The 19,828-nt window shown below is 41.5% G+C and overlaps 3 protein-coding genes across 3 annotated transcripts in view; 2 read left to right on the forward strand and 1 right to left on the reverse strand.

Annotated features, from left to right (window-relative positions):
* LOC307041940 (phosphatidylcholine-sterol acyltransferase-like) overlaps positions 1-19,828 on the forward strand; it is a 229,100-nt gene that overhangs the window by 88,959 nt on the left and 120,313 nt on the right. The window lies entirely within an intron of this gene.
* LOC307041159 (uncharacterized protein) lies at positions 299-11,488 on the reverse strand (the record flags this gene model as incomplete). Its single annotated transcript, XM_079684482.1, has 10 exons — positions 299-861; positions 1,238-1,295; positions 1,413-1,442; positions 1,903-2,050; positions 2,385-2,578; positions 2,671-2,799; positions 8,878-8,965; positions 9,061-9,216; positions 9,572-9,755; positions 11,374-11,488. 10 exons carry the CDS (start codon positions 11,486-11,488, stop codon positions 557-559), a joined length of 1,407 nt encoding a protein of 468 aa, XP_079540608.1. The 3' UTR covers positions 299-556.
* On the forward strand, positions 4,837-6,694 carry LOC307041550 (uncharacterized protein). The gene is made up of 5 exons (XM_079685018.1): positions 4,837-4,924; positions 5,025-5,215; positions 5,349-5,439; positions 5,969-6,141; positions 6,368-6,694. The coding sequence occupies exons 1-5, from the start codon at positions 4,863-4,865 to the stop codon at positions 6,544-6,546; spliced, it is 696 nt and encodes a 231-aa protein (XP_079541144.1). The 5' UTR covers positions 4,837-4,862; the 3' UTR covers positions 6,547-6,694.

Here is a 19,828-nt window from a genome sequence, read left to right on the forward strand (position 1 = left end):
GAACATTTTGAATGCAGGACTTTTACTGTAACAGAGTATTCCTACACTCTGGTACTTCTGCTTTGACTCAAGTACAAGACCTGAGTACTTCTACTTTTACTCAAGTACAAGATCTGAGTACTTGTACTTTTACTCAAGTACAAGATCTAATTACTTCGACAACCTCTGATTAATGGTTGATTTCCAAATGTTCTGTTGGTGCGTGGATGATAAAATAATAGTGTTTTATTGTATTGCCTTACGTATGCAGCTATTTGCCTGTGTTTAGAAACATAATTAAACATACCATGGACACACATTCAAACTATTTTCCATTTATTAAACATTGCAGATGAACAATTAGTCATACAGCTAAAGAAAACTACAACAATAATTTTCTGTATGATAATATCATGGAACCTGGAATTTGAACACACACCACTTAACAATAAACAATAAACTTAACAATAAACGACTGAACTGCTGTCCACTTTAGGGTAGGGCCCTTAAAGCATCCAGTGCTGCAGACAGTCCAGCATCCTGGGTATACACTGGCTCCTGATCCCTGCACTTGCCTTTACACATATCTTCTTACAATGCCTATGAGATCCTTTATCCCGTTTTGGAATGGTGCTGGCTCGTTATGAATGGCACGCTCAAAGAGTTCAGCAATATCCGCATAGTTTCTTGCAAATTCTTGTTCAGCTGCTGTCTGGTGCTCCACAGTGGCAAATGGGTTTCTCCCAAACAGCGACACTCGTGTCAGAGAGGACCCCACGTCCTGAGGATAGCAGTCTGCAGCATCTGTAGCTTCAGGCAAAAGATCTGCAGGCAGTCTCTTTGGGCACCCACCATGAGCAAGTTGATCTGGGATACCCTTACCTTAAAAAAAAACACAAATAAGTGGCCATTGTTAATGTAATGTTACATATCATGCATATCAATGAACCTCATAGCCTGTGCTATTAGTACACTTCTTACAAACTTTAAAAAGTATGTTTTTAATTTGACTGTTTATGTACCTACCAGATATATATGTTTCATGCAATAAGAGCAATCTATAAACTAGATAGTAGATATGTCTTTACTCAGACAATTATTGAAATATTGTAATATATACATGCCACATTTAAACATTTCCAAAAAAAGGGGATACAGAGAGAAACAAATGTAGGATATAAGTACAACTTATAAAAATGCATAAAGAAGGTCATTTGTTATGGGGCTTAAGTAACATTCTGAAAACTGCTATAAAAACCTTGGATTCTGTGTGCATTCCAGGACTGCACCATCCGGTCAAGTCCAATTTTGGCTACCTGACAGGTAAGAGTGGACACACAATATCGTGTGATGTTGTCTTCAAGATTTAGTTCCTCCTGGTCAACAAGGTGGTTGAGTGCGCCTTTCAGAGGGTAGTTTACCCTGTTGTTTACCTCTGGCCACATCCTTTCTATAATATGATTCTGTAATTTAAAGTAAACAAAAATGAGAAGAGTCAAATGTAGAGAGCACATTGTAATTTCCCATTGTTCATTTCCCAATTTCTTTCCCAATTTCCGGCTTCGTATTTTATCCATTTCCTGTTGTATCCAGTTCAAAAGTACTGTGTATCTCTCCTATGTCATAGGAAAAAGCTAGCAGTCCCCTAGAGAAGTTTAGTGAACGCCATGGGTCTATTGACAGCTTTATCAGCTAGCAGTTGGGTGAATAATGGAATGAGATCAGAAATATTTTTATTTGTCTCGCCACAGGGTAATTTACATGATTGTATATTAAAGTGAGGAATAAAAGACAAAAATGGCTATGTGGGGATTGTCCACAGTATTGAGTATGTAAGTCGCTTTGGATAAAAGCGTCTAACAAGTAACATGTAATGTAATGTATGAACATGTTGATTGCAATTCAGATAAAAAAACAACTCGCCTGTGTTGACTTTGTTTGCATGTATGGCTGTCTGCCTGTGTTATTCCGGTAGTCTGCCAATTTCTCCTGCATGAAAAGAGTCAAGTAGAATTCTTTTCCATGGTCTACTCGGATTTGGTCCCACATTCCATATCGTAGGACAGCACTCCTGCAAAACAGCAATACAAAAGTCTTATGACATTTAACAGAATTTCATGTTTGTTGTTACAACCTAAGCATTGCTAAAGCGAATTTTGTACGCAGTTAAAATTTTGATCTCATCAATCAATTACCAAGTAACGTACAATATACAGTGGTTACCTGTCAGTAGTTTTCGATTTACAATATTTTTCCCAAATAAAACTGTTCAAATAAAGCTACATTTAGCCATTGTGTTTTTATTTAGCTAAACGTTTACTAAATTATTTACTGTCTGCTGTTTGCAACCTTTTTATTAGGTTATTATTATATTATTATAACAGAAACAGGGCACTGAAACTTACTGGTAAACCTCTTGATATATGGTCAGGTTGTTTTTCACTGGCATGGTGGAGTGGCTTACAATGTTGCTGGAGAATCCGTCCACGGCAAGGACGTGGGTCACCTCATACATCACCAGTTTCTCGTTTTGGTCAATGTGCAATTTGTGACCCATGTACTCTGCACTGTATGGCACTGGATTTAAATTCCTTAATCTCTGAGGAATTAAACACAATGTTATTGTTCTCACAATATGTTCACAGCAATGTACAATACAGGAACATCTAGATGTTTTTTAATAATACCTACACGATACCGATCTGCATGATATGGCTGGTTAGTTTCTCTGAGGACACGGCCAACACGCCCCTCTGATGCTCGGATTCCTTTTGAGGCCAGGTAACCAGTCATCATTTTTCTTCCATATGTTGGTCCAGTCTGAATTTGTAAACACAAAACAAAAACTAAATAGGACCAAGGTACGTTTTAACTGTTTGTTTTTTAGTTCTAATTGAAACCAAAAAACCCCAGAATAGTTATCTCATTATTATTTACACAATTATGTCCAAAGTTATTAATGGGTATTTCTGTCACATCATTGTTAAGCCTCAACTCAGCTCCTACGTCTCAAAGAAAACCCATAATTCAGGGCTCGTTACATTTGTTTGTATTGTGAGAATAATCAATATAAATATTAAACCGGAACTTTAGTCCACTGATGTATTGTTCCCCCACGGACAAATATCGGGGGTAGTAGCTTCCCGAACCGGAAGTTGCATTGTTTTTAGCATTCACAGCAGGATGTAGCATATCAAGCAGCATTAGTGAAGAGATGGATAAAAACGTGTGTAGTTACATACTAAACACACCCTCTCCAACTGCCACTCATCGATGCTAACATATCAACTGTTACTATATGGTTAACTATCATGTATATAGCTATTTAAATGCTTATGAATGGATGTTTAGCTACGTCAATAGAGGGCAACGGAATATGACGCCGCCAACCAATGGGAGAAGACTGGAAGTACCAGAGTTTATAATCGGAGCTGAAACGTTTATACGGCCCCTCTCCCGTCGCAGCCTCAGAGGAACGTCATGTTTACTATAATTAAAACCCTGTCAATTTTACAAGAAGTTTCTTGGATTCTTTCTGGCCATTTACTCCTCCCAGCATTCCAAAGCCCAACAGTAGGCTATAGAGTCGTGCAGTGACACGTCCTAAAATCATAAATCTTTTGATTCGATTTATGATTATAAAATTATAAAAGTAGGGTAGACATGTGGAGATTATCCGACTGAACAAACCGTGTTCCGTCTCTTAAATGTGTGTCAACCGCAGACATTATTTCGAGCTATTTTCCAAAATCCTATGGCGAAATTGCATAGCTTTTTTGTCGAGGGAACCAGAAGGAACTTACTTCCGGGTTTTAGGACGCTTCACTACACCACTCTATTACTATGAAGTAATAAGTACAGTACTTGAGTAAATCTACGTAATTACTTTACATCACTGAATTAAGCCATAGTCCTACCTCACCTCAACAGCTGCTTTAGCAACCTCTACTTCCAGTTGGGAATCGTGCACTCGCTATCTGCCTATACCATTTTGGGTAAAAAAGCGACGGATATTTGTTTGGGAGAACCCTTTTGTTAAGCCACATTCATACTGGAGATGATCGGATATATTTTGATCAGTATAACCATCTTTTATCATACTTTGTATAACTTCTCTGTAGGCCAACAAACTGGACTCCATTATTATTAATAAGGAGGGTGACTATATTTCCCGCGATCAAACTTTCCTGTCATGCGCACAGCAGTCCTGGTGTAAATTGATGGTACATTTACGGCACCATGCCGTAAATGCACCCTGTGTAATGCACACATTACCGCCAAGAACGACTTGTTGGACACGGCGATAGCAATATATTGTTAACAATAAACACGGAGATGGAGTCATACTTTCTTTTCAGAGGCAGCCAGCAAGTTACTCTTAAAATAGACGACATGCGCGTCGACAGAATCAGCCGCATTTTTCAGGTATTTTTAAGAGATCCGTGATTAATTATTGATTGAACAGGCACATGGTATGTTAACGTGTAACAAGCTAACCTTGTTTCAATAGCAATAAAGCTACGAGTCGTCTGGACGAGAGAGTCAGTTAGTCATTCAATTTAAAAACAAAACAATGTTTAGATATCACATTGTAAATGGGGAAGGATATTATTAGGATGTTATCGGATGTTATCCTTAATTTGGTGCACAAAATAGACATGGCATGAAAAGATGTGAAAAGATTCAATGATAATTATTTTATATGAATTGTTTTGCACAAATAACTGCATAACTATAATTGAACTTTGCAGAAGCGAAGCAAGAAGAAACTTAAAAACAGCATTTACTTGGTGACAGCCCTGACACAATTTAGTCGTACAGTCCAGCAAGACATTTATTTATAAACTCAGTCACGGCCGTTTGCTTTTCGTCATAGTCAGCCAATGTCTACTGCAAACATGAGTCAGTTGACTAGATCAATTAGCACCCCTCGGTCATTTCAAAGGTAATGAGAGGCCCATTTCATACGTTGGCATGCTTTAGAATGTTACGTTTTAGTCCATGTTGCTAACTAAATGTGTGTCACTGTTCTTTTTGCATTACAGGTCAATACATGTGTCAGAAATAATGGATGGAAAGATTGTTTCCACAAGGGTGGTCATGATCAGATTTGTTGAAGCCGAGGCAAGCGTTCCACTGATCACAGGAAAAGTGAATGTGGCCATGGGAGACAGTGAGGAGTACATCCTTACAGACACCGTTGGGAATGAAATCGTTGAGTCTGAAGGGACAATTGGTAAATATAATTATTCTATATTTCATTTTCATTTGTGCAAAAGATAAGGGTCTGAAAGTGCTATCAGTACAACAATGTGCCCCTTTTAACATTTTATTTTCACGTGTCTTTACTCTTTATTTCTTTCATAAAGGGTCTTTGTACTGGAAGCCGAATGCAAGAAAGATCCATGCTGTTGAGAGCTCTGCTTTCAGGCAATGGCGTCGAAGAGGCTCAAGAAGCAGGTGTGGTTGAATAACAAAACTGATTTTGTCTGGAGAAGGTTTGAACTGATTTATCAATAGGGATAATAATGTAATGTGTAAAGAAGGGCTAGCACTCAAACTGAAGGATCACGATATGCAGCATTTCACTTTATTTTACTCGCTAACAACAGACTGGCAAAACCCTCTCATTATTTGAAAAAGGCTGTTTTCTGGCCATTTAGCATTTTTTCAGCTCAAGGGCTATATACGTTTGCCATCTGGGGCAGACATGCATAAGCATGGGCTTCACTGTAGCACACCTCAGTACTCTGTGGGTCAGCACATGGTATGAAGAGTCACAGTCAACATCCGTTCTACAATCAGCATTTATAAACAATATCCTTGAAATGTAATTTCAAGAAATGAAATGTTTCCACATGCTCTTGTTTATTTAGCATCATCTAATTTGCCATGGAATACATAACTTTCTTTAATCTCTAATAAAATGAAGAACAAATCTTAAATGACTGCTAATACTTAAACTATTTTCAAAATGTGACAAAAACAGAAATGAGCTATCTGAAGTCCACACACTGAGCAACAAGGTGGAGGAACTGCTGGATGCATCCCAAGGCCTGGAAGAAGTCACCAGGAAGATTTCTGACATAGTGGCAGCCAGCCAGGACTTGGTAGTACCAAGGCCAGAAGTCAAACAGGCATTTAGCTGTTTGATCTGCAGAGGTATTGTTTTCATCTTCTCTTTGAATAATGCTCAGTGTAACAAACAGTATTTAAAAAATAAAACGTATAGGTGCCGGATTTTCATATTATTCTAAGTTAATCTTTTCAAATCTATTTCTGAACAGTATCTTTCTCAGTTTGAGTGCATGCTTCAGAAATACAGTCCATGACATCAATCAGTAACTATCAGCATATCTTTAAAAACCTGTCTTTTTTCTTTTTAAAGACACAATGACTGGACCCATGTTTTCCTCCTGCTGCCGAAGCATCGTGGGATGCAGGCTCTGTGTGGAGGAGTGGAGGATAACATCTCCCCAATGCCTTAAGTGCAGGGATCAGGAGCCAGTGTATACCCAGGATGCTGGACTGTCTGCAGCACTGGATGCTTTAAGGGCCCTACCCTAAAGTGGACAGCAGTTCAGTCGTTTATTGTTAAGTTTATTGTTAAGTTTATTGTTTATTGTTAAGTGGTGTGTGTTCAAATTCCAGGTTCCATGATATTATCATACAGAAAATTATTGTTGTAGTTTTCTTTAGCTGTATGACTTGTTAATTGTTCATCTGCAATGTTTAAAAAATGGAAAATAGTTTGAATGTGTGTCCATGGTATGTTTAATTATGTTTCTAAACACAGGCAAATAGCTGCATACGTAAGGCAATACAATCAAACACTATTATTTTATCATCCACGAACCAACAGAACATTTGGAAATCAACCATTAATCAGAAGTTGTCGAAGTACTCAGGTCTTGTACTTGAGTAAAAGTAGAAGTACTCAGATCTGGTACTTGAGTAAAAGTAGAAGTACTCAGATCTTGTACTTGAGTAAAAGTAGAAGAACTCAGATCTTGTACTTCAGTAAAAGTAGAAGTACTCAGATATTGTACTTCAGTAAAAGTAGAAGTACTCAGATCTTGTACTTGAGTAAAAGTAGAAGTACTCAGATCTTGTACTTGAGTAAAAGTAGAAGTACTCAGGTCTTGTACTTGAGTAGAAGTAATCAGATATTGTACTTGAGTAAAAGTAGAATTACTCAGATCTTGTACTTGAGTAAAAGTAGAAGTACTCAGATGTTGTACTTGAGTGAAAGTAGAAGTACTCAGGTCTTGTACTTGAGTAAAAGTACAAGTACTCAGATCTTGTACTTGAGTAAAAGTAAAGTACTCAGATCTTGTACTTGAGTCAAAGTAGAAGTACCAGAGTGTAGGAATACTCTGTTACAGTAAAAGTCCTGCATTCAAAATGTTCCTCAAGTGAAAGTAGAAAAGTATTATCATCAAAATATAGTGAAAGTAGCGACAGTAAAAGTAGTCATTGTGCAGATTGGTCCATTTCAGAATAATATATATGATATGTTTTATAATGATTGATCATGAAAGTGTTCTCAAAGCTGGTAAAGGTGCAGCTAGTTTGAATGACTTTGTATACTGCAGGGTAGCTTGTGAATTTACTCCAGGTGGAACTAAAGTCTGATTTAAGTGTTGATTACATTTCACATAATTAATCCAAATCTGTAAAGTTACTAAAGGTTTTAAATACATGTAGTGGAGTAAAAGTGGCTACGCTTTAAACTCTAAAATATAGTCACAGAAAGAGAGACAGACAGACATCGAGATAGAAAGACATCGAGACAGACATATACATAGAAAGACAGACATACGGACAGACTTGTACTTGTATGTATGAATATAATAATATGCGTATATTTGTAACGCAGTCTAAAGGCAAAGACGTAGAACCTTTATTTTGAAGAGTACAACGCAAGCATAGGGCACCCTAGCCAATCAGAAGCAAGGAGGCGCTGGAGACACACCCACTTATGGAAACGAAACATTGAGTGGTATACTTGTTTTAACAGTAAGAACAGAAAAACGAAAAAACGAGCTGAATTTCCGTTTTTTCATTTTGGGGCAAAATTGAAAAACAAAAAAAAGACCCGTTTCTGCTTTTTTTTTTGTTTCAATTAGAACGAAAAAACAAACGGTTAAAACGTACCTTCGTCGTGAGTGACATTAGTTATCATATTTATATACTGTATGTTTAGTAGGTTGTGGAAATGCGCTCCAAAATATTTGTTTATCTTCTGTATTGGTATTTATTATTTTGATATTATTTATTTAAATGTAGATATAAATGGTTTTTTTTTTTTTATTACTTTACATTACAGGGTAATCAACTGTTAAAACATATTGTTCAAAATATATATATTTTTTAAAGTTCAATAAATGGATGTTTTCAAAGTCAATGAATAATCGTGATTATGATTTTTGCCATAATCGAGCAGCCCTACGACCAGAGGTTGCGCTAGACTTTTTCGCTGCCCGTCATTTTGACAAACAGGATCGTAAAATGTCCGTCAAAATCCATTATCAGTATTGGTCGCACTTTCATAGCTGACAGACTGTCAATCAAAAGACGGCATGGGCACAGATATGATAGACAGGTGGTTCATCCAATCCCCTGCCAAGTATATTTGAAAGTGCCTGCCCTTTTCAAAACAGTTTCCCATAGAGTCTTCCCAGTTGGTTGTGTGAAACAAACAAATCAGGCATGTCAGGTTATGGAAATAAAAACATATATTGTGATGTAACCCAGATAACACCTCATTAGAAAAAGTTAATATGTAAATGAGCTCTCGAAAAGGCTTTTGTCCTTAATCGAAAATGCTACAGGGGAGATAACATCTGTCAATTCAACAAACCACATTGGACTATAAAACCAGTAAAAGTAACTTACATATCCATTCCCCTCCATATCCTTCAGGAAAGGATACCTGAAAATCAATGCTTTGGCCACTTTAATATATTCAGAATTTGTCGGATACCTAGAGAAAGCAGGATGAGAAAGTAAGTTAAGTATTTGTATGATCACAATACTGTAGAAGGTGTGCTGACAAATATTTACAATATAAATATTTACATTGTGTATTGTGCCATCGTCTCATGCAATATCCTCACGATTTTGTGTCTATCAGTAGACACTTTATGGCATGGTTGTTTTGCGTCCAGTTTGGCCTGGATATCTTTGGGGAACGTTGGCATGGTAAACACAGCAGGGAAACTCCGATATTCTTGACTGCAGGACAAAGAGGCATGTGATTAGCAAAGGACAAAAAAGCTGAAAAAGATGTGAGGACATGTGATTATATTTAATCACATTATCATGTTATCGCTATGTGTGAGTGATATTTGATCATCCATGTAATCAATACCCCTTCCCATTCAACCACACACTCCCATGTCATTGTAAACACATGTTCCTGCTTCCCATGACTGATATTTGTATTCTAATGAAAGTGTCAACCATTTCCCACCCGATTAGTTAATACATAGAAGTAAAGCTAAGACATGAAAGCTACAACAAAAGTTATCGTAAAAAATAAAAGCAGTTGGTTAGTATTGAGCGTTCAACAAGGTAATGTCACACTTGCCATGTTGGAGAAAGACAGTCATATGGCAAGATCTCAAAAGTCAGCGTTGTAGTTGGCTCTGGCTCCTTCAGCTGTCGTGCAAATTGTAGGAATTTTGCTTGCTTTTTGAAGGAACCTTCAAAGAGGTATGCGACCATCGTCTCGGTCAGGCCATAAGAAATTGCTTCCCCGTCCACATCATTATCTGAAGACACAAATTATGTTAGAAAATCTCAAAACACTTTTCAGAATGTAATCATTCCTAATCCATGCTGACATTATGTCGTTCCACATTCAAGTCAAATCCAAGGGGCTAGGCGATCTCATTGTTGGCAGTTCCAGTTCTAGTCAGGTTAGCAATACATTTGAGTTGATAATAGCCAAGTTTCCCGGGCTGATTTTTAGTCCCAGTCTGCCCCTGCATGTAATCAACATACACTAGCACAGCTGTAAAGTATGGCTAACGCTCTGCTAGCTACATGGATGGCTAGCTAATGCCCCTTTCACATCAACGCGGTTCCAGGGCCGGTTCGGAGCTAGAGCCTGATAAGCGTTGGTCTAAAAGCAAGAACCGCATACGTCACGTTTACGTAGGAGTGGGGCGAGATTAACCTGAGCTAACAGTTTAAGTACGGCAAATAGAAGTTGTAACAAGCAGTAACGCCGAGCAAGGTGACAAGAACGCAACCACACACTTGTTAAAAAAAACACGCACTTTATAAAGTCAGGCAACACTAACCAGGCTTTGTGTGATTCTGTTTATTTGTACCTTACTTTGACCATCCGTTCGCTGTTATTGATCATTGTGGAGAGCAGGCAGACGTTTTGTTTTGTATTATAGCAGCTATCGGGAATCAATACATGGTAACATGTATGCAACACAGGTTGCCATGTCCGACCATCACAAGTAGAATGAACTACATTAACAAACAATGAACCACGGCACTCTGGAGAAAAGTGCAAGGTTGGAGAAGTAGTTATTTAATTTAATCTGGCTTCGTATAATTAAAAGTAACAGGATCATCGACCCGACGCAGGCACCCATTGTTGTTGTTGTGAGCACCGTTGGGGAGAAAATCAGCTACGTAAACGGTGACGTCACGACGCAGCAGCGGCAGCACCAGTCGGGCTCTGGGCGGTGTGAACAAAAAGGGGGGGAAGAAAAACCGGTTTCGAATCAGAAGAGCAAGCACGGAGCTAGAACGGGAGCTGCGTTGGTGTGAAGGGGCATTTCATACTGTAGGTAGCTTCGCAGACGGCTGCTTCCCGCATAACGTTACATGTGCTCATGTCAAGCAATCACTACACTAGCACAGCTGTAGCTAATCTTGAGATACGGCTAACTACCGTTGTCTTGGAAATGAACAATCTCTCCTTTATTTAAGCAGAAGAAAATAAATATGAGTGCCTTTTCCACAATGAACAGATTCATGTTGGTCAATAGCCCCGTGTCTGTGAGCTTTAGTGAAAGCCACCATACTAATCACCCATCCAGCAAAGTAGGCAGACAACTGTCACAATGCCTCCATCGCGTGCTCACTGTATGTACTTTGTCTTTGAAATAACATAATGGTTAGCGTCGGCGCTCTGCTAGCTAGGCTAACTATGTTCAGTTAGCTAACGTTAGTTAGCTTCACACACGGTTACGTTATGACCAATACATTCAAAAACATTTAACCGGCCGTATTCTGTTGTTCTCCAGGGACTATGGAGCTAGCTAGCGTTAGATACCATCTCCCCGGTCTTTTCATGAAAGGCATTAGCCCTAGTTAGCTAAATGTTAGCTACTTGACTAGTCATGAATGAAGGTAAAGTTCACTTACCTCTGAATTTCCTAGCTTCCAGTTCAGTTACTTCTATCCCATATTCTACTACCTTGGTGATAATATCACTAGTGGATAGACAGGTCAAGGTAGAAGTTGTCCCACTGTTCGCCATGTTACATGTAACAATGAGGTCTTTTGAAAAGACGGAGTCTTTGAGTCTGGCCAAATATGACCGTTAGATTATCTCCCGCTCTCAGCTCTCTTAACCAATCAGGTGTTGTGTAACATTAACGTCTATTTCTCAGCGAAACACAGCAATAATAATTCAAATTAAATTAAACCAAGTTTATTATCACATATCATTCATGAAATTAGTGAAATAGCCTACTTGTAAAACAAAATTAAAAAAATATATTTTTTTAATTTAAACCGCAAGGTATTTGCAGCAGAGCTGTGTGGAGCAGTCTATTCACCATGTTTCAACAAGGAGGCTATACGTTCAAATACCCGAAAAAATTACAAACAGCCCTTTATTTTTGATAAACTTTCCACTTATTGGTGATCTACAGTACATGGTTACTTTCAACCCTGAACAAATATTAAAACTTAATAAAGTGAGCAGAGCCACTGCAGGCTATAGGCACTCACTATGTGAAGGGTACACTTATGTACCTTTTCCGCAATACATATTTAATGCGTACCTTTAAATTGAAAAAGGTACTTATTAGCACCATGCAGGAGCATGATTGTACCTTTAAGGGTACATTTGTATCTTTTGTACCTCAAAGAACAAAAATGTACCTGTACTGTACCTTTACTTCTGACAGTGTGCGGAGGGGGGGGGGGGGGGGGGTTGAGATGCACAGGCTGCAGTGGAGACGCTGCGCACAGCTGATCGAAAGCTGTAACACAAACCGCCAAATACAAAAACATAATTCAGATCCAGTCGTCATGACTCCACTCCGGAGGGATTCCCCGATCATTTTTTACAATTTCTCATCAAGGGGGGGTCTCCTGTCCCCGGTACAAACACACTGCCTGAGGAAGGCTATGTGTATTTTTTTTGTCATGAACCTTTTTCGGACCACTTATTTATTTATTTTGGTGACGATCCGACCTCCATGCTGCTACTCTGGTTCAAACTGCATCCACCAAACAATATGATTTATCTCGACCTCCCCTAAATAACCAAAATCTGACACGGTGTGAGATGTTTTTTTTAGCTGTTCTGTCGTCATTTCCTGTGATCTTCTCCATGCAGTCAGTCAAAATGAATGAATGAATGGGCGTTTCTTTGACTATTTATAGGCAAACATTGGCGTTACGTGAAGCCCGCAAAAGCTGCACCACATTTCGAGTCGGTTGTGATTTATCAAGGGAAACAGGCGTAGGAAGTGCCATACGCACTTTCCTCGCCGGCACGCAATGTATGGTGAATCGGAAAGTGGCGGAAAATTGATGGACCTATTTTTCGGATTTCTACTATGTAAGCAACCTTCCCACGTCAATCCTACGCACGCCATTATACATGAGGCCCCTGGTCTTTGGGCTCAAGGAAAGTCCTCTGCACAGTAGAAATCCCCCAAAACTTGCAGTTCCTCTTCACACCACTGTTGCCTTGACAACGAGGCACAACCAAACGTCAAAACCTCCTCAGAGATGCGTTCTTTGCACAGTTCTTCTGTTTCTGTAGTGAGCAACAGTTCACCAACACACTGATTTAGAGTACAACCCAAAGGTGGCGCATAAATATCCAATGCTGCTGTAATCACAGCAAATCAACCACTAGAGAAAAACTCAATTTAAATCTCTCGCCCAACGGGTAACAAAATGAAATGGCTGAGTGTCACGGTTTTAAGTTTGTGTGTCTGGTAGTGGGTGTCGTTCTGTTCATCTTGTCATGTTTTCCTCCCTGTATATTGTCTGGTCTTTTTTCCCTGTGTTTTCCTGTCTGTCGTTAGTTTTCCCTGGTGTGTCTAATTTCCTGATTGTTTTCACCTGTCACCCCTTCTGTGTCTCATGTGCTAATCAGTGTCAGTCCCGCCCCTGATTATTCACACCTGTGTCTTGTTACACTGTGTTTAAATTCCCCTGTCTCCCAGTTTTCAGTGTCAGTTCAGGTCTATGTACTCCTTGTCTTTTGCCTTGGTCAGGTTTATGCTCTTTTTTGTACTCGTGAAAAGTTTTGTTCCTCACCACGTGAGTGATTTTCTTTTTGTTCTCATTTTTTGTCCTCTCATCCTGAGATTAGTTAGTGACCCTGTTTTTGCTGTATTTTGGAAAATAAAGTATCCTACCAATACTTTACCTCTGTCTCCCGGGTCGTGCAATTGGGTCCTATCTCCTAAGTGCCTGAGTTCGTAACAGAATGAACTGACCAAATATGGACCCAGCGGATTTGGAAGATTTTGAGTTAGATCTGTTCAATCTAGATTTTTCTCTTCAATGTTATTTTGCCGAGTGGAGTGGAACCTCGTCAAGAAGGGACAAAGAGACTATCCTCATAAAGGCACAAATGGAGGTGGTCAGCATGCCATGGTTGAGAAGCTCGTTGCCTGAATGGCTCAGAGTTTTCTCACGCAGCCCTGAGTGCCAGTCTTCATTTCCTGACCCTTTTTTGGGATCCCGCCTGGCGGTTTGAGGTCCACGGAGCCTCCAAAAGACCTCAAAGAAACGCAAGGTCAGGAAGCCAGCTCGTAATCTTGTTCCGGCTCCAGAACCGGCCCACAAGGCCATGGATCCGTGCACCAGTACCTGCCCATGCAGCTTTGCTTCCGTGCTCCATTACCTGACTTACACAGCCAGGGTCCAGGCTTCTGCTCCGTGCCCAACAGCCATGGTTCCGTGCTCCAGTGCCGGCCCACACAGCCATGGTACCATGCTCCAGTACCATCTCACACAGCCATGGTTCCATGTTCCGGTTCCTTGCCCAGCAGCCATGGTTCCGGCTCCAGTGCCGGCCCCAGCAGCCATGGTCCCTGCTCCAGAACCGGATATTACAGCCATGTTTCCGGCACCAGAACCGGCCCATACAGTTCTGGTTCCGGCTCCACTTCCAGCCATGATTCCGGCTCAAGTACCGGGCCCAGCAGCCATTGTCCCGACCCCGGCACCTCGTCTCCTGCTGGCTCTCCAGCCGACGCCAGCTCCCCGTGTCCTGTCGGCGTACCGGCCGACTCCAGCACCTCGTCTCCTGTTGGTTCTCCAGCCGACACCAGCTCCCCGAGTCCTGTCGGCGTACCGACCGTCTCAAGTCACCTCTCCAGTTCCCTCTCAAGTCCCTGCTCAAGTTCCCTCTCAATTCCCCTCTCGAGTCCCCTCTCAAGTCTCCTCTCGAGTCCCCTCTCAAGTCTCCTCTCGAGTCCCCTCTCAAGTCTCCTCTCGAGTTCCCTCTCAAGTATCCTCTCCAGTTCCCTCTCAAGTCTCCTCTCCAGTTCCCTCTCAAGTCTCCTCTCGAGTTACCTCCAGAGTCCCCTTTCAAGACACTTCTTAAGTCCCCTTTCGAGTTCCCTCTCAAGTCACCTCTCCAGTCCCCTCTCGAGTCATCTCTCAAGTCTCTTCTCCAGTCTCCTCTCAAGTCATCTCTCAAGTCTCCTCTCCAGTTCCCTCTCAAGTCCCCTCTCAAGTTCCCTCTCCAGTCCCCTCTCAAGTCTCTTCTCCAGTACCCTCTCAAGTAATCTCTCAAGTCTCCTCTCAAGTTCCCTCTCAAGTTCCCTCTCGAGTCTCCTCTCGAGTCACCTCTCGAGTCACCTCTCGAGTCTCCTCTCGAGTCACCTTTTGAGTCTCTTCTCGAGTCCCATCTCAAGTCTCTTCTCCAGTCCCCTCTCAAGTCTCCTCTCGAGTTCTCTCTCAAGTCCCCTCTCGAGTCTCCTCTCGAGTTCCCTCTCAAGTCACCTCTCAGTTTCCCCCTCGAGTCCCCACTCAAGTCACCTCTCAAGTCACCTCTCGAGTTCCCTCTCGAGTTCCCTCTAAAGTCCCCTCTCAAGTCCCCTCTCGAGTCTCCTCTCGAGTTCCCTCTCAAGTCCCTACCCAATGTCCTGTGCAGTTGGAGGCCCCGACGACTACTGTTCTGCCGGGGGTCCTGCCAACCCTATGTCCTGTGCCATTGGAGGCCCCGACAACTACTGTTCTGCCGGGGGTCCTGCCAACCCTATGTCCTGTGCCGTTGGAGGCCCCGCAGATTACTCTTCTGCCGGGGGTCCTGCCAACCCTATGTTCTGTGCCCTTGGAGGCCCCGCCGACTACTCTTCTGCCGGGGGGTCCTGCCAACCCTATGCCCTGTGCCGTTGGAGGCCCCGCCGACTACTCTTCTGCCGGGGATCCTGCCAATCCTATGTTCTGTGCTGTTGGAGGCCCCGCCGACGATTATTCTGCCGGGGGTCCTGCCAGCCCTATGTCTTGTGCCGTTGGAGGTCCAACCGACACCTGTTTCGTCGGGGGTCCTGCCAATCCTATGTTCTGTGCCGTTGGAGGCCCCGCCGACTACTCTTCTGCCGGGGGTCCTGCCAGCCCTATGTCCTGTGCCGTTGGAAGTCCAACCGACACCTGTTTCGTCGGGGGTCCTGCCAACCCTATGCCCTGTGCCGTTGGAGGCCCCGCCGACTACTCTTCTGCCGGGGGTCCTGCCAATCCTATGTTCTGTGCCGTTGGAGGCCCCGCCGACAATTCTTCTGCCGGGGGTCCTGCCAGCCCTATGTCCAGTGCCGTTGGAGGTCCAACCGACACCTGTTTCGTCGGGGGTCCTGCCAATCCTATGTTCTGTGCCGTTGGAGGCCTCGCCGACTACTCTTCTGCTGGGGGTCCTGCCAGCCCTATGTCCTGTGCCGTTGGAGGTCCAACCAACACCTGTTTCGTCAGGGGACCTGCCAATCCTATGTTCTGTGCCGTTAGAGGCCCCGCCGACTACTCTTCTGCCGGGGGTCCTGCCAGCCCTATGTCCTTTGCCGTTGGAGGTCCAACCGACACCTGTTTCGTCGGGGGTCCTGCCAACTCCATGTCCTGTCCTGTGGGGATCCCGCCGACTGCTCTTCTGCCGGGGGTCCTGCCAACCCTATGTCCTGTTCCGTCCAGGGTCTCCTCTACGCCGGACCCGCCAGAGACTCCACCAGCTACTGCCTTGCCCCCAGGCCGTCCGCCCGAGAGCTCCATCATGGACTCTGACTTGCCCCCGGGCCGTCCGCCCGAGAGCTCCATCATGAACTCTGCCTTGCCCCTGGGTCGTCCGCCCGAGACACCCATCATGGACTGTGTTTTGCCTCTGGGTTGTCGTTCCGGACCCCCTCCACCCACCCTTTTGGATTTTGGATATTTTTGGAAGTCTAGAATCCGTCCCTTGAGGGGGGGGTTCTGTCACGGTTTTAAGTGTGTGTGTCTGGTAGTGGGTGTTTTTCTGTTCTCCTTGTCATGTTTTCCTCCCTGTATATTGTCTGGTCTTTTTTCCCTTTGTTTTCCTGTCTGTCGTTAGTTTTCCCTGGTGTCTAATTTCCTGATTGTTTTCACCTGTCACCCCTTCTGTGTCTCATGTGCTAATCAGCGTCAGTCCCGCCCCTGATTGTTCCCACCTGTGTCTTGTTACCCTGTGTTTAAATTCCCCTGTCTCCCAGTGTTCAGTGTCAGTTTGATTTCGTCTCTTGTCATGTTCATGTGCTCCTTGTCTTTTGCCTTAGTCAGGTCTATGCTCTTTTTTTGTACTCGTGAAACGTTTTGTTCCTCACCACGTGAGCGATTTTCTTTTTGTTCTCATTTTTTGTCATCTCATCCTGAGATTAGTTAGTGACAATTTTTTTGCTGTATCATGGAAAATAAAGTATTCTACCAATACTTTACCTCTGTCTCCCGGGTCGTGCAATTGGGTCCTATCTCCTAAGTGCCTGAGTTCGTAACACTGAGTGTCTATATGGTCAGGAATGCTGAAACATGTGAATGTTAAAACAAACAAACGGTGGTAGTTTATCCAGATTCTTTACTTCATCAAAAGTAGTAAAATGACATTGTAAAATCTCTTTTGTCTAGTTGACGTCCTGCTTTAAAATTCTAGTCAGGAAAAGAACATAAACATCATCTTTAAAATCTTCTTAAATTTGAAACCAAAAAGGTATTCCTTCTCCACCATGATCCATTTCAACATCAAAGTCCATAACAACTGATGATTTATCTTAACCATGAGGAAGGACAGTTTTCATAAAACACCATTCTCCTTTACCTCAGTTCTAAGTCAAAAAGCAAAACAAGGAAACCCTCCTTAACCAATATAGCTTCATGTTTTATCTTCTTGCTTATTCTATTCATTTTCTAATTATTTATCTAAGTTGTGAGTTACAAGCACTATATTTGGAAAAAAAGTAATCTGATTACAGTTAATGAATATATTTTTGGAGCACTTAAAGGAATTATTACAAAATGTAATCTTCATTATTACTAAAGATCAGGACCTGGTCTAATGTGGTCTAGATTTTTTTAAAAGCTGCAAAATCTCCCTTGTTTGTATTAAATAGAATAAAGGTTTCACAAATCTGAAATGGTGTTATAAAGAATGTTTAGACTCTCTGGGATAATCCAGTCCAGACTTGATGAGTCTAGGTATAGTGGTTTTAGATCAGGACCTGGTCTAATGTGGTCAGGATGCGAAAAAAGCACTGAAATATCCCTTGTTTGTATTTTCACAAATAGAATAAAGGTTTCACAAATCTGAAACTGTGTTATAAAGAATCTTTAGACCCTCTGGGATAATCCAGTCCAGATTTGATGAGTCTAGGTATAGTGGTTTTAGATCAGGATCTGATCTAATGGACTAGATAAAAAAAAAGCATCAAGATCTCCCTTGTTTGTATTTTCACAAATAGAATAAAGGTTTCACAAATCTGAAACTGTGTTATAAAGAATGTTTAGACCCTCTGGGATAATCCAGTCCAGATTTGATGAGTGTAGGTCTAGTGGTTTCAGATCAGCACCTGGTCTAATGTGGTCTACATGTAAAAAAAGCACTGAAATCTCCCTTTGTTGTATTTTCACAAATAGAATTAAGGTTTCACAAATCTGAAACTGTGTTATAAAGAATCTTTAGACCCTCTGGGATAATCCAGTCCAGATTTTATGAGTCTAGGTATAGTGGTTTTATATCAGGACCTGGTCTAATGTGGTCTACATGTGAAAAAGCACGGAAATCTCCCTTTTTTGTATTTTCACAAATAGAATAAAGGTTTCACAAATCTCAAACTGGGTTATAAATAATCTTTAGACTGTCTGGGATAATCCAGTCCAAATAAATCGGCTATGCAGCGATTTACAGATGTAGCGATTCATTTCAGACAGTTTGAAACGCGAGGGCCGTGATTGGTACGTGATCTGCCCTCGCTCAAGGGAAAACCTCCAGCTTGACTTGAGGCCGCCCCCGTGATAGATACATTTAATTATAATGAAGCCAGCTGCAATGGATCATTGATCCACCAGGGGGTGAAGTGGGGTTCCACACTGGAGCTCATGTGAAATAAAGTCAGATACAGTACGCTGGATGTACAGCGGAACTTTGTTAAAATCCATATGTCCCGGATATCATACTCTGTGCTAAATAAGAGACATAATCATTTACAAAACATCACCATGTTGTTATTTAACAAAATAATGTTGTTTAGTCGAAAAAAACGAACGGGAGGAAATGCAGCCCGGCTCTCGATTTTTAATCCTAATTTAATCATCATCTTCACCACGATCATTTATGTTTATGTTCGCCGAATTGACATGAAATCACTGACACATATGAATATACTATATTCAACTTCATTAAAACGTTATTAACGTGCCTAAACTCAGTAATTCACTAAAAATATTTATATTTTAATGGAGCCTCGTCGGCAGATCAGGATCCCAACGTGCAGCGGAGGGATATTGGTCTGCATGACGGGTGTTATTTTCCCCATAAGGAACAAGTCGCTGCAAATTATCCCGCTTATTACATGGCCACATTCTCAACAAAGTAACGACATGACTTCCAATATTAATTTAAATGCTTTTATGGATTTAGAATTTTTTTTTATTGATTTAAAAAATAGTTGTATGTATTGATTTAAATTGACATGCATCCGCTAAGAAAAATAGTCCGTTGTTACCGTTTTTTAAACAGTGTGAATGAAACGGCAGCTCTCTCCCCCCTCCCCCCCTGATCTTTCTTCTCCAGCAGCTAAATTAACTGTAGGTTACTCTGAGTGACCATAGACTGTATGTGACAAGCTTACAGTTAGTGACGTAACAACACCATAAAAGCTGGTGGGTTGAAAGCAATACGGGAGGTAAAAATAACTACAATAATTGTGATTTATTTATTGTGGCTTTTATGTTTTTAGGTATAAAATGTTATGTAATTCAGGCTTATAGTCCATCCTTCTCTAAAAGCCTTCAACAATGACAATATTCATTGTAATTTAATAAATCCTTCCAACACACATTGTAAAAAATAGCCTACTGTAAGTTAAGAAATCATTCCAATATGTACATCTTCGGATGTAACAACAATAAC

The sequence above is a fragment of the Notothenia rossii genome (assembly GCF_949606895.1).
Source record: "Notothenia rossii genome assembly, chromosome: 5".
NCBI lineage: Eukaryota > Metazoa > Chordata > Actinopteri > Perciformes > Nototheniidae > Notothenia > Notothenia rossii.

What these genes read in the sequence shown, in the direction of transcription:
- LOC307041550 (XM_079685018.1), top strand. Translation starts at nt 4,863, where the DNA reads ATGTCTACTGCAAACATGAGTCAGTTGACTAGATCAATTAGCACCCCT. An exon ending in ACCCCTCGGTCATTTCAAAG is followed by an intron (nt 4,925 to 5,024) that starts GTAATGAGAGGC and finishes TTTGCATTACAG; the next exon opens with GTCAATACATGTGTCAGAAA. An exon ending in CGAAGAGGCTCAAGAAGCAG is followed by an intron (nt 5,440 to 5,968) that starts GTGTGGTTGAAT and finishes TGACAAAAACAG; the next exon opens with AAATGAGCTATCTGAAGTCC.